This window comes from Sapajus apella, unplaced genomic scaffold (genome assembly GCF_009761245.1).
Source record: "Sapajus apella isolate SASKATOON/1434 unplaced genomic scaffold, GSC_monkey_1.0 scaffold24, whole genome shotgun sequence".
NCBI classification, from domain to species: Eukaryota; Metazoa; Chordata; class Mammalia; order Primates; family Cebidae; genus Sapajus; species Sapajus apella.
The window spans coordinates 22706465-22721379 of NW_022436964.1; the positions used below are offsets into that span (position 1 = coordinate 22706465).

At 42.9% G+C, this 14915-nt stretch overlaps 1 protein-coding gene across 1 annotated transcript in view; it reads right to left on the bottom strand.

Moving 5' to 3' along the window:
* The window catches only part of GLDC (glycine decarboxylase), a 107104-nt gene that overhangs the window by 73644 nt on the left and 18545 nt on the right, over nt 1–14915 (bottom strand). Inside the window, exons 3-4 of the mRNA XM_032291095.1 lie at nt 7662–7797; nt 169–333 (exon numbers count right to left, since the gene is read on the bottom strand). Coding sequence (XP_032146986.1) covers nt 169–333; nt 7662–7797 — 301 coding nt within the window. The remainder of the gene's footprint in view (nt 1–168; nt 334–7661; nt 7798–14915) is intronic.

Consider the following 14915-nt stretch of genomic DNA (forward strand, 5'->3'; position numbering starts at 1 on the left):
GTGTGTGTGTGTGTGTGTGTGTGTGTGTGTGTGTGTGTGTGTGTGTGTGAGAGAAAGAGAGAGTGAGTGAGAAAGGGAGAGAGAGGGAAGTCACTGGGCACTGACGGGTACTGTGGAGCTTGCCCATGCTGGAGAGAGACTGGAGGCATCTCAGGGTGACCCTCTCACCTGTAGCACAGCTGTAGCGCCTCTGCGGCTGCAGTCCCCTCATCCAGCAGGGATGCATTGGCCATGTCCAGGCCTGTGATGTCACACACCATGGTCTGGTAGTTGAGTAAACTCTCCAGCCTCCCCTGAGACACTTCGGGCTGGTACGGAGTATACTGGGTGATCCTGCAAGGGAAACAAAAGGTCTTGTACAGACTCTGACTCTGCTGTTTAGAGAAGTACATGAAATGCTTTCATTTTAGGATTCACTACCTGAAAATAATTTGCCTATCTTGAGGAGAATTACATAACACATCAGTAAGCTTCTTTGTGGCCTTTGTAAAGAAGCTTAAATTAAATCATAGTAACAATATTACCCTTTGTTTGGGCATAAGCAGTACTTATTTTCCCGTCTCTCTGGTTTTCTTGTTTTTGGTTTGTATTTTTTGTTTTTCAGACAGGGTTTCGCTCTGTCACTCAGGCTGGAATGCGATGGCATGATCACGGCTCACTGTAACCTCAATGTCTAAGGCTCAAGAGATCCTCTGGGCTTAGCCTCCCAAGCGGCTGGGACAACAAGCACATGCCATCAGGCTCTGCTAATGTTTGTATTTTTTGTACAGCCAGGGTTTTGCCATGTTGCCCAAGCTGGTCTTCAACTCCTGAGCTCAAGCAATCCACGTACCTCAGCCTCCCAAAGTGCTGGTGCTGGGATTACAGGCATGAGCCCCTGCATTGGACCTCCCTCTGTTTTTTTTTAATATTCTATTTTAACAATCTCTCTGTGTGTGTGTGTGTGTGTGTGTGTGTGTGTGTGTGTGTGTGTGTGTGTGTTATTATGAGCTGGTTCTTAAAATCCACTTGAGCCTACCTATAATATTATAAACAGAAATTTTACTTGGTTTATCTTTCCCCTAGATAAAAGAAGACATTCGCAGTTTACAATAAGAAAGCATTCCATAATCTAACAGGTAATACTCAAAACATTTTCTTTATTCATTTAAAATCTTTGTTTTATGCTATAATCAAGAGAAGGTCTACATGCTAAGAAATTAATAGAGGTCTATTTAAGAATTCTCACTATCTAGTTACTAAGTCTGTGGCAGTTAACTCCATAGCTATTGAAATTCTAAGACAAAAATATTTAGAAGGTAGCATAAACATGGATTCTAACTTATCTCCTTCAATTATTAGTCAAGAATGTGGCTTTGGATATGTGAGTTAACTAATTCGGTTCCTTCATCCTTATGGGTGAGAGCCACCACGCCAGGCCTATTTTACTTTCAAAATTAGTATATTGTGAACATCTCCCACATCAGCAAATATTTTTTACAGCATCATTTTCAATGAATGCAGAGTATTATATACATATTGTCTAATTACCATTTCCTTTTTAGTGGACACTTTTCTTGTTTTTCCTGTTATTTTCTGTGCTATGATCAGTTCTCTGGAGCATTGTTCTCTTTCTTCCTATTGTATATCCTGGGCCTGTCTTTATGGATATACTAAGTCTTTCCTATTTATCAGCTGGACCAGCTTGTATGTGTGTATACCTGAGCGTGTATGTGTTTCTACATGGCAAATAATGACTCCGAGTAAAATGCAAGTTTTTTATTAGCCAGCAATCTAAGCAGTTGGCTGGAGTAGTGCCACATCTGTCTTCAAGGTGTCAAGCCATGTGTGTAGACCTTGTCTGATTTGAGATCACAACTGCCTGCCTGCTGTCTATGCCTTTTGTATGACCCCATTTCTGTTCAGGTTTCCCTTTCTATTTGCCAGCACCATGTATTATGTGCCTCATTCATTCCAGTTCACCACCCACTTAGAATTTGGCAAACTAATCTACAGTTGCTAAACCAGGCTGTTCAAGAAAAATCTATTCTACCATATACAGACACACACACACACACACACATACATACTCTGTCTCTCCCTCACACACACACACACACACACACACACACACACACACTCTCTCTCTCTGTCTCTCACGCACACACGCGCACACACACACACACACACACACACATACACACCCCAGTACAGACAAATCTCAGGAAATTATTTCAAAGTCTTGACATTGTACTGCTTGGAAAGGCAACCTCCCCACCACACTCCCTGTCAAAGATAAGACATTGGTTGCAAAACTTTCAAAAAAGAAAGACAAGTAGATGGAGGCTGGGCGCGGTTGCTTACATATGTAATTCTTGCACTTTGGGAGGCTGAGGCGGGTGATCACTTAAGCCCAGGAGTTTGAGATGAGCCTGGGCAACATATGAGACCTCACCTCCATTAAAAAAAAAAAAAAAAAAGTCCAGACGTGGTGGCTCACACCTGTAATCTCAGCACTTTGGGAGGCTGAGGCAGAAAGATCATGAAGTCAGGAGTTCGAGATCAGCCTGGTCAATATGCTGAAACTTTGTATTAAAATACAAAAATTATCCAGGCATGGTGGTGCGCACCTGTAGTCCCAGCTACTCGGGAGTCTGAGGCAGAAGAATCGCTTTAACCTGGGAGATGGAGGTTGCAGTGAGCCGAGATTGCGCCACTGCACGCATTCCAGCCTGGGCAACAGAGCGAGACTCTGTCTCAAAAGTAATAATAATAATAAATAAAGCAAAAACATGAGGCTGGAGGATAGGTTGAGGCTGCAATGAGCCATGATCACGCCACTGCACTCCCGTGTGGGTGATGGGAGTTAGACCTGTCTCCAAAAATAATAATAATAATAATTAAAATGCAAAATGATCTCGTTTTTATAAATTTGTAAAAACAAGTAGATGAACCAAAATGTAAGCTGGTTTTCTCTGGGTGGTGAGATGATTAACCCTAAATTTTCTATTTATTGTATGTTGCAAATGTTAAAGGCACCAGCTACCATTTATTAACCATCTCCTATGTGTCAGGAACACATTTACCACTTTTTTTTATGATTACATTGTACATGTTCATTGTAACAAATTGGAAAACAGATAACTATTGAGAAAATAAAATCATTCATAATCCCCAAACTTTAACATAACTACAGTTAACATTCAGGTGCATTTTTTTCAATCCCTTTCTACATCATAATCTATTTATACTTAGAAGCAGGATTGGCCAAGCTGGAGGCTCACACCTATAATCCCAACACTTCAGGAGGCCAAAGTGGGAGGATCACTTCTTGCACCAGGAGTTTGAGACCAACCTGGGCAACATAGTGAGACTATCTCTACTAAAAATAAAATAAGTTTCTGTATCCTAACATTTTTCAGTTAACATTACTCCATGAACAATTTCTAACATCTTTAAATATTATTCAAAAACATAATTTTAACTGCTCTATGGTATTAAATAATTTATTTATAAATAAATATATTTATTGTAACTTATAAATCATTTAAGTTATAATTTCTTCATGTAAATCTTGATTTATTTAACAAGTTCCTTCCAGTTGAATATTACTTTTGATTTCAAATATTAGAAATAGCATAATAGTGAAGATCCTTATCTTTGTCTTATTTCCTTAGGATAAATTCTTAGTAGAATTCCAAATTATATGATAATTAGGTTTGTTTTTGTTTTCTTTTGAGATGGAGTCTTGCTCTGTCACCCACACTGGAGTGCAGTGTCGAGTTCTCAGCTCAGTGCAACCTCTGCCTCCTGGGTTAAACGATTCTCCTGCCTCAGCCTCCCGAGTGGCTGGTATAACAGGAATGCAACACCATGCCTAGCTAAATTTTGTATTTTTAGTTGTGATGAGGTTTTGCCATGTTGGCTAGGCTTGTCTCAAACTCCCAGCCTCAGGTGATCCACCCGCCTTGGCCTCCCAAATTGCTGGGATTACAGGTGTGAGCCACCTCGCCCGGCCTGATAATTAGTTCTAAGGCTCCCAGCATACAGCGCCATGTTCCTCTTCAGAAAGAGCAGATCTTTCTGTATTCTCTTAAGCAGTACAGTGATTCACAGATTTCCCTGCATCTTCAATAATACTATTAAGAAGCACTGGGTTTTTGTTTTTTGAGACAGGGTAGGGTCTTGCTCTGTCATGCAAGCTGTAGTGAATGGTCTGATCTTGGTTCATTGCAACCTCCACCTCCTGGGCTCAAGCAATCTTCCCACCTCAGCCTCTGGAGTAGCTGGGACTACAGGCATGCACCACCACGCCCAGCTAATTTTAACATTTTTTCGTAGGGATGAAGTTTCACCACGTTGACCAGGCTGGTCTCAAACTCCTAGGCTCAGTGACTCACCCACCTCAGCCTCTCGAACTGTTGGGATTACAGGTGTGAGCCACCATGCCCAGCTGAAGCTCTGGGTTTTAATTTTTTTTTTTTTTTTTGTAGAGACAGGGTTTCACTATGTTGTCCAGGCTGGTCTCAAATTCCTGGGCTCACGTGATCCTTCCACCTCAGCCTTCCAAATTGCTGGGATAACAGGGGTCAGCCACTGTGCCAAGCCTTAATATTACTTCCTACAATCATGCATGGCTTAACAACAGAGATATGTTTTGAGAAATGCATCATTAGGTGATTGAGTCATTGTTGTGTGAACCTCATAGAGTGTACTTACACATACTTGGAAGGTATAGCCTACTACACACCTATGCTACATGGCATAGCCTATCATTCCCAGGCTACAAACACGTACAGCACATTACTGTACTGAATACTATAGGCAATTGTAATGCAATGGTTAAGTATTTGTGTTTCTAAATATAGAAAAGGTACAGTAAAAATACAGAAGTATAATTTTACAGGACCACTGTCATATACACAATCTGTCACTGACTAAAACATCACTACACAGGGCATGAGTGTACTTGTGAACTGGGACAAATAGCTAAACCTCGCTCTAGCCAATATCTCTTGGCTCTCAATGGAAATGACAGCGCCTATATGAGAGACTTTTCTTAATGCTCAAATCAGATTAATGTACTATCCAAAGGTTATTCAAGTGAATAACAGCAACTGTAAATTAGCATCTGTAGATTCTTTTGCACTTATAAGGACACTCAAAAACTTTTAAAATCCCTAGCTTTCTGCCTATATGTGTCTGTCTATATGTGTTTTAAGACTCACTATACAGGCCAGGTGTGGTGGCTTACAGCTGTAATCTCAGCACTGTGGGAGGAAAATCTCTTGAGGCAAGTAGTTCAAGAACCACCTAGGCAACACAGAGAAACCTTGTCCCTACTAAAAATTAAAATAAAAAATTAGGGCTGGGCGCAGTGGCTCACGCCTGTAATCCCAGCACTTTGGGAGGCCGAGGTGGGCAGATCACAAGGGAGGTCAAGAGATAGAGACCATCCTGCCAACATGGTGAAACCCCATCTGTTTAAAAAAAAAAAAAATTAGCCTGGCGAGGTGTCTCACACCAGTAAGTCCCACCTACTCAGAAGGCTGGGCAGGACTACTTGAGCCCATGAGTTCCAGTTTTCAGTGAGCTATTAGAGCACCACTGTACTCTAGTCTAAGTGACAAATGGAGATCCTGTCTTACAAAAAAAAAAAAAAAAAAGACTTAGTATATAACCAGTATTTTCTTTTTTTTGAAACAGAGTCTCACTGTCACCCAGGCTGGAGTACAGTGGTGCAATCTCCACTCACTGCAGCCTCCTTCTCACGGGTTCAAGTGATTCTCCTGCCTCAGCCTCCGGAGTAGCTGAGATTACAGGCATCTGCCACCAAACCTGGCTAATTTTTTTGTATTTTTCGTAGAGACAGAGTTTTGCCATGTTGTTCAGACTGGTCTTGAACTCCTGACCTCAAGTGATCTGCCCACCTCAGCCTCCCAAGTGCTGGGATACAGGCATGAGCCACCACACCCAGCCCAAACAGTATTTTCTTTTCTGTTATTTGTATACAGGGTTTTGCTATGCTGCCCAGCCTGGAATGTAGTGGCTATTAACAGGTGCGATGATTGGGCACTACAGCCTCAAACTTCTGGACGCATGTGATCTTCCTGCCTTGGCCTCCCAAGGAGCTGAACCACAGGCATAAGCCAACATGCCTGACTTAGAATCAGTATTTTCAGTGACCCATTAGCTCTTGAAAAGTTGGGGTTTTTTTCGTTATCATCTTCAAAAAAAATTTTTTTAAAGCATATGCTGATAGGCCTTTCCCAAAAGGACTTCCCCAGAATTCAATTTAGATATTATTATATATTACCACTTAAAAACTATTTTTTATTCAAATTCGTTACATCCTTTTCATCCCTTATGTAATATTTCTCTCTCAACCCTTTTATAAGTCCAAGGTGAGGTTAATGTTGTTTATCACTGCTAAAGGTAGAGACCTTTAAAATTGTTGACTTGCAAAGATGCCAAATATGTAATCTCACTCCTTTTACATGTAAACTTCTTGTATTAGTCAACAGGTTTTTGGCACTACTAAAATAAAACAGGTATTAATGCTCTTAACAATGATCTATTAAAGGACAGTAAGCCTCAGATCTGAGGGAGATAAATAACCCTCAGTTCAGGAGAAAATTATTATCAAAAGGCCTAGCCATCAGGTTTACCAGAGTTTGCCTCAATTAAGTAAAACATAGCGATTAATAAAATGTATCTGTGATCTATAATGTCTATGTTCCAACTAACTCAATTGGTTTCTAAATATATTTTAAAATATAAAAAGGTATCTGCACCGGGCGCGGTGGCTCAAGCCTGTAATCCCAGCACTTTGGGAGGCCGAGGTGGGTGGATCACGAGGTCAAGAGATCGAGACCATCCTGGTCAACATGGTGAAACCCCGTCTCTACTAAAAATATAAAAAATCAGCTGGGCATGGTGGCACGTGCCTGTAATCCTAGCTACTCAGGAGGCTGAGGCAGGGGAATTGCCTGAACCCGGGAGGCGGAGGTTGCGGTGAGCCGAGATTGCGCCATTGCACTCCAGCCTGGGTAACAAGAGCGAAACTCCGTCTCAAAAAAAAAAAAAAAAAAAATTAGCAGGGCATGGTGGCAGGCATCTGTATCCCAGCTACTCAGGAGGCTGTGGCAGGAGAATCACTTGAATCCGGGAGGGAGAGGTCGCAGCGAGCTGAGATCACGCCACTGCACTCCAGCCTGGCGACAGAGCAAGACTCCATCTAGGTGGGGTGGTCAGGGGAAATCCTAATAGAAGACAGAGGACCAAGATTCTCTCCCAGACTCCCCCACTGACTCACTGAGTTAGCTCTGAAGTAGCCTAAGTCCCAGCGTCTCCAAGAAGAGTAAAGCACACTTGCAGGTTTCACATCTTACTCAAATACAGCACAGAAATTAAATTGGAGAAGAGATAGAGACGACCAGATCCACAATTTAGCATCTTAGCAGATGTTATGGGACTGGAAGTGGGAAGAAACCTCTAGTTTCTCAACATTTGCGCAAGAACATTTCCCAATCCAGAGAAATCTGTTAGGTTCCCGGACCCTGGAGACAGCACTGGGGAGTGGGTGCCGTGTGGAGGCTCTGAGACTGCAAGGGGACAGGTGGAGGATGGAGAGAATTACGCAAATCACGGTAGCCCTGTTCTTGAACTGAGAAATACATTACCATCCTGAGTTCTCCAGTAAGTTCCGCAAAATCGTCTGTGGCACTGAGCAGTTATAATAGCCCATGCCAATATATGATCTCCAGATCTGGTTTTTGCTTGAAATGGCATGCAGAGTTGCAAGGATTTCATTTTCACCTGATTGTGGGAAAGAGAGAAATGTTACAGAGAGAAGATATTTCAGAAAGGAGTTCTAATTACAGTTTAAAACCCTCATTTTGTTTGAACATTTATGAGAGAATAACCATATGGAAAGATAAGGGTCATCCATCCAGCCAACACTTAGTACTGCATGCTGACATCTCAAAAAAAAAAAAAAATCCCGAAACAACACTAAATTTCTCATCAAGGTTTGCCCCTCATCATTGTTTTAACTCTTCCTTATTCGGTTCTGTTTGCCAGAATTGCCCATTTTAATACTTGCCTCATTCCAGGTTTTTTCTACTCCCTTTCTTTTTCTGCTCTATACAGCTAAATAAAAATTCTGTCTTACCCCTAGTGAAATACTGTATTTTTCTTTGGCTAGAGTCACAGAAATAAAAAAGAAAAGAAAATACTGTCTTTTACCTTCTAAACTGCCTTACACTCTCCGGAAGTAGGCACGGCCTCAGTCTAATTAACACATAATCTACATTTTTCTCTAAAATTGTTCTACTCCGTTGCACATTCTTCCTTTCTGTCACCGAAAGGGCAACTTATAAAAACACCATCACCCAACAGTAGAAAATATCAGTTGTGCTGGGCATGGTGGCTCATGCCTGTCATCCCAGCACTTTGGGAGGTCAAGATGGACAGATCACCTGAGGTCAAGAGTTCAAGACCAACCTGATCAACGTGGAGTAACCCCCATGTCTACTAAAAATACAAAAATTAGCTGGGTGTGGTGGCGCATGCCTGTAATCCCAGCTTCTCAAGAGGCTGAGGCAGGAGAATCGCTTGAAGCCGGGAGGCGGAAGTTGTACTGAGCCAAATCACACTATTGCACTCCAGCCTGGGCAACAAGAACAAGATGCTGTCTCAAAAAAAAAAAAAAAAAAGAAAGAAAGAAAATATCAACTGTAATAGAAGACTCTCATGCAGGGCTGAGCACAGTGGCTCACACTTATAACCCCAGCACTTTGAGAGCCCAAGTTGGGCAGATCGCTTGAGTTCAGGAGTTCAAGACCAGCCTAGGCAACATGGTGAAACCCAGTCTCTACCAAAAATACAAAAAATTGGCCAGGTATGGCGGTTTGCACCTGTGGTCCTGGATACTTGGGAGGCTGAGGTGAGAGGATCGCATGAGCCTGGGAGGTGAAGGTTATAGTGAGCTAAGATGGCGCCACTGCACTCAAACCTGGATGACAGAATGAGATCCCCATCTCAAAACACACACACACACACACACACACACACACACACACACACACAGACACCTTCGTGCAGTTTCTACCAGCATTCTCATTAATTAAGAAGTATAAACGTACTTGGATGCAGGTGGGACCCTTTTTCGGGTCATTCATATAACAAAATAATAACAGCATTTGACATTTATTGAATGTTATTCTGCCGGGAATTGTACCATACGCTTCTCATGCAGCCTAGGACACTGAGGATTGAAGATAGTCACTTGGTTGAGGTCACATGACTTTAAATTAAAGGATTGCTAATCCAGTCTCTATAACTCCAGATTCCACACTTTAACTCACTGGACTAAGTTGAGAGCTGCTACATGAACAGCTCTTACCTAAAAAGGTAAGGGTACTTTTTAGATACAAATGACATCATATGGTTCTTTCTTTGCCTCTCTACATAGATATAGATCATGTTACTGAAATTTAACTGGAATTTAGCTACTTAGGAAAATGTCTTCTTTAAGATCTTCTTAGGGACTCAGTCACTTAACCCTAGGAATTGATTTATTTTATTGTTCTTCTATCAGAGAAAAATATAGGTACAGAAAAATCTACGACAGCAAACTGGCAAGGAAGACACTTAACATTGTTTTAACCCTATTGAGCTCTATCTGAATATTATTTGCATCAATCTTTATCCTCAAGTAAAGTACTTTCACCCCCCACCACACACACACTCCCCACTCCACATGCTTTCCCAGGAAATAAACTCACAGGAGATTTGGTAATTTGCCAGAGTAGAGTAAGGAAAAAAAAGGGTAGCCTTGAAGGTATCAGTTTCATGAGTTAATATAATCTAACTACCTTATAGAAGATGATCTTGCCTTCTTCCATGGGAAGTTTAGGAAATAAGTAAAAATACAATAAACCCACATCTGAGAATCTGAGAAGATAGGCAAGGACAGCATCCCTAGAAACAATTATGCAAGAAGTCCAATCACTTCCCAAATAATCTTGTTAGGGGCAGAATGATTCAGACGCCCAGTAGGAGGAAAGATTAATTAGCAGTGCTTTGTAGGCGAGTCCAACTTCAATTATGATCCTGTGCGGGGGGCGGGGGGGGTGCAGGTCCCTGTTCTGCATTATACCATGTGCACAGAGGATCCAGCTCTCAAATGACAACGGTCTGTGAAGGGCTTTGTCTGTCAAACTGAGTTTAGCCTTTGGAAATCAAGCTGGAGAATATGATTCTTTTTACAATATAGAAAGATAATTCTACTGATAGTGTGAAAAGGTCACTGAGGGGAGACCCTGGCTTCAGGGAGATACAGTAAGAGGCCAGCGCTATAGTCCAGGAGGGAGATGGGTAAGGAGTGTTACAAGTTGAATTGTGTTCCTAAAAATGATATTTTGAAATCCTAACCCCTGGTACCTCTGAATATAACCTTATTTGAAAATAGGGTCTCCACTGATGTAATCAAGTTAAAATGAGATCATGCTGGATTAGGGTCAGCCCTAATCCAATGACTGCTGTCCTTATAAGAAGAGGAAAATTGGGACACACGCAAACACACACAAGAAGAATCCACATGATGATGGCAGCAGAGACTGCAGCGATGCATCCAAGGAATGCCACAGACTGCCAGCAACCCCCAGAAGTTAGAAGAGAGGCAGGGAACTGACCTTCCTTCCGAGCCTCCAGAGAGGAGCCAACCTTGCCAAGGTCTTGATTTCTGACTACGGAACTGGTAGTCAACAGGTTGCTGTTTTTGGCACCACCAATTATCCAGCCCAAAGGTTTGCACTGATTGCTCTCTCACTCACACGGCCTGGCATGGGAAAGGAAAGCCACCTAGTTTGTGGTACTATATTACACGGCAGCTGTAGGAAACTAATAAACTATATCAGCCATTTTTAGGAGATATGATAATACTCTTGGGCCCAGCTAGCCAGTTAATAAAAGCTCAGGTTGGCCAGGCATGTTGGGTCACACCTGTAATTCCAGCACTTTGGGAGGCCAAGGCAGGAGGATCATTTGAGGTCAAGGAGTTCAAGACCAGCCTGGCCGACACAGTGAAATACTAGATCTCTCTCTCTTTTTTCTTTCTTTTTTTTTTTTAAAGATGGGGTTTCACCATATTTGACAGGCTGGTTTCGGACTCCTGACCTCAAGTGATCCGCCCACCTCAGCCTCCCAAAGTGCTGGGATTACAGGCGTGAGCCACCGCGCCTGGCTGGTGAAACACTATCTCAACTAAAAACACAAAAATTAGCCAGATGTGGTGGTGTGTGCCTGTAATCTCAGCTACTTAGGAGGCTGAGGCAGCAGAATTGCTTGAACCCCGGAGGCGGAGGTTGCAATGAGCTGAGATCGCACCACTAAACTCCAGCCTGGGCGACAGAGCAAGATACTGTCTCCAAAATAAATAAATAAATAACAGTTAAGATTCTACTACTGGAAGTAATCAACCCCAACAGTAGCAATCTCTTTATTAATCAACATTATCCACTGGCTTAAGAGAGCTGGTGCTACAGTTCTGGGATGTGTCAGAAGCCTGTGCAGAGGAGTGCAGCAGCTTCCCCCACAGTCCCTCAGAGTGATGCAGCCAGAGGTCAAACCAGCACCGCCAACTATCCAGTCCAAAGGTTTGCACTGATCGCTCCCTAACTCACATGGCCTGGCAAGGGAAAGGAAAGCAGTACCGTCTTGCAGCCATGTTGTTCCACGAGCAGCACGGCTGAGAGAACCAACTCAATGGCTGACTTTTTAACTGGCTCCATGCCTGGGGAAAAGTAATATAATAGCAATTGAAATAATCAGAAATAGCTAAAAGGACATTGTGGACACTGGTGGGAGCCAATAGGATTATTTAAACAAGCAGTCTTCATTAGTGAGTGAAACTGCTAACATAATTTTTCCAGTACAGAACTCTCCTTCCTCATACCCTGGCCCCAGGAGACAAAACAGGATTAGAGAGATAGGAATTTGGCTATTGTGCCAAGAGCCACAATTCAGTCCCTCAGTAGGTCAAGTTTTCTGAAAAAAAGCACTTCAAGGACTCAGAGGGAAGTGATAGAAGCCCTGGAGCTCGGGGCTGGAAGCTGAGAAGAATCTTGAACTAAACCAAACTCCAGATCTCTTCCGTGTGAGAACACATGATGCCGCCCCTCCACCTCCCTCCAGCAAAGATCTACTGCTCTTGCCCCATACAGAGGTGCTCAAATGTGTTTTGATTTTGCTTGGAGATTTTTGGAAGGTCTCTTTACTATGGCTTTATTTTCCACTCCTGTGATAGTGGCCCTAGCTGTTAATTCCCACTGGTAAGGAAATGTAGGGTTAAAGTTTCATGGGTCTGCAGAGGCCACCTCTTGGGAAGGAGTAGACAGGCTCTCACTCAAAGGAGGGGGAGGCTAGGATCCTAGGAAGGGACGGGGCATCACCCTAATCCTGACAATTAGCTCCAGGAGATCAGTCAAGAAGCTCAATTGAATCCTGCCTACAGAAGGAGCAGGATTGAAAAAAAAAGAATAAAAAAATAGAAAGAAGCCCAATTGAATGGGAGTATTGCAAAAAATAAAAACGGTGGTTTGTTTTTTCACTTGACAGAAGAAGGAACACAAGAACCAAGATGGCGCCTGCCACTGTGTTTCAAGATTGACCACTTTTTATGCCTCTGGGTCTTTATAATTAATTATGTTGTTCTTCATTTATACTAATTGGCCTTTTAAAAATTTCAAGTGTTTTATTCAAATGTGAAAATCATCAGTGCTTCTATGGGGGATGGTGATGTATGGAGTCACTAAATTCTCAAGTAGAAGAGAGATTTGAATTTTCCTTTCACAAGAAAACCCATTCTCTCATACCTCTCTTCTGCACAGCTGTCCAGGAGGTAATAGGTAAGGGTCAAGCCCTGTTGTGAGAGAGCCCTGACTATAGCCCAGTTCCCATCTCCCTCCCTTCTGTCACCTCCTGCCACTCAGGGCCTGGTCCTACCCTGCCCGAAGTCCTCAACAGTAAGGAAGAGAAGGCACCACATCAGACCAGCCAGGAACTCACTGGCCCAATCCACATCAGCTCAGGGTCTCCAGATACAAATCAGCATCCTTCAGAGCAGCTGCTGATGTCTTACACACTTGAATCAAATTCCTGAAAATTTTAAAAGGCAAACTAGCTTAAATAAAGAACAAAGTACTAATTATAGGTAAGACTCAGAGGCATAAAAACTGTCAAACATGAGACAAAGAAGTTTCTAAGTCGACAAATATACACTCTAGTCTATTCTATAGGACCAGCCAAACTTCTCAAGCACCTGTGGACTCTGTCCCTATCCAGCTTGGGGCCAATATGAATTTTCCTGGATTGGTTCTCATGATAGCCTAGTCGTTATGCCTAACTTTACCTTCTGTTGAGAACAAAGTGAGTTAATAGAATGAGCCGTCCCCTATACAACAAGTTAATGGACACTTTTGAGCCATTAAGGGTAGGTCCCTACTCATGCTTCTTTCCTGTTCACTCGTCCATCACCCAACATTACAAAACTTCCCAGCACAAACTTCCCAGGTGGAAGCCAAGACAGTCTGTGACTTGATGAACAGAGAAGTAAACTGCTTCTTACTGATAAAAATCTTAGACCTCAGGCTTCTACAGCCACATATAATAAAAAGAACTCCCCAAACATACAGCCTAGTGAGTGTCTGAATTGTTTCAAATGTTTGTTCACTGGTTGCCTTTTCTCAAACCCACTCATGAAATATCTATCACTTTAGCCAAATCTGCAGAAGAACCAACCCAGTGTTCTTAGAAGCCCAGAGTTTGAGTTACTTTGATGTCAAGACAGCAACGGATGCAGAGAAAAGGAGAGAAGACACAGAAGTCCACAATCAGAGATCTACCTGCTGGACCAACCTGAAGTTGAACTTAGCAGAATCCAGTCTCTAAGTCAAAGTTAAGGGGGACATGATGATGTTTAAATAAAACCTCAAACCCTAACTAAGCACAGAATTCCCACCACTGTACTCCTCTTCTCTCGTGGAAAGGAGCTCTCTTTCTAGAGGAAACCATATTGGGTCCTGGCTGGGCACGGTGGCTCACACCTGTAATCCCAGCACCTTGGGAGGCCAAGGTGGGTGGATCACGAGGTCAGGAGTTTCACATGGTGAAACCCCACTCTACCAAAATACAAAAATTAGCTGGGCGTGGTGGCACATGCCTGTAATCCCAGCTACTGGGGAGGCTGAAGCAGGAGAATGGCTTGAACCCGGGCGGTAGAGGTTGTAGTGAGCTGATCCAGCCTGGGTGACAGAGCAAGACTGCCTCAAAAATAAAAATAAAAAAACAAAAAAACAGTATTGGGTCCTTAAATCCCAAGTTGCAGCCTTCTCCTGAGTAGTAAAAGAAGCATTCTGAGGTCGGGTGTGGTGGCTCACACCTGTAATCCCAGCACTTTGGGAGGCTGAGGTGGGCAGATCACCTCAGATCAATAGTTCGAGACTGCCCTGGATGACATGGTGAAACCCTATTTCTACTAAAAATACAAAAATTAGCCGAGCATGTTGGCAGGTGCCTGTAATCCCAGCTACTTGAGGCTGAGGCAGGAGAATCTCTTGAACCCACAAAGCAGAGGTTGCAGTGAGCCAAGATAGCTTCATTGCACTTCAGCCTGAGCAACAAGAGTGACACTCCGTCTCAAAAAAAAAAAAAAGGAGGATTCTGAAAAGGTGATTGTGCCATCTAATCCTTGGGCAGCAAATCGGAAAAGAGAAAAAGAAAACTGCCGGGCGCGGTGGCTCAAGCCTGTAATCCCAGCACTTTGGGAGGCCGAGGCGGGTGGATCACGAGGTCAAGAGATGGAGACCATCCTGGTCAACATGGTGAAACCCCGTCTCTACTAAAAAAACTACAAAAAATTAGCTGGGCATGGT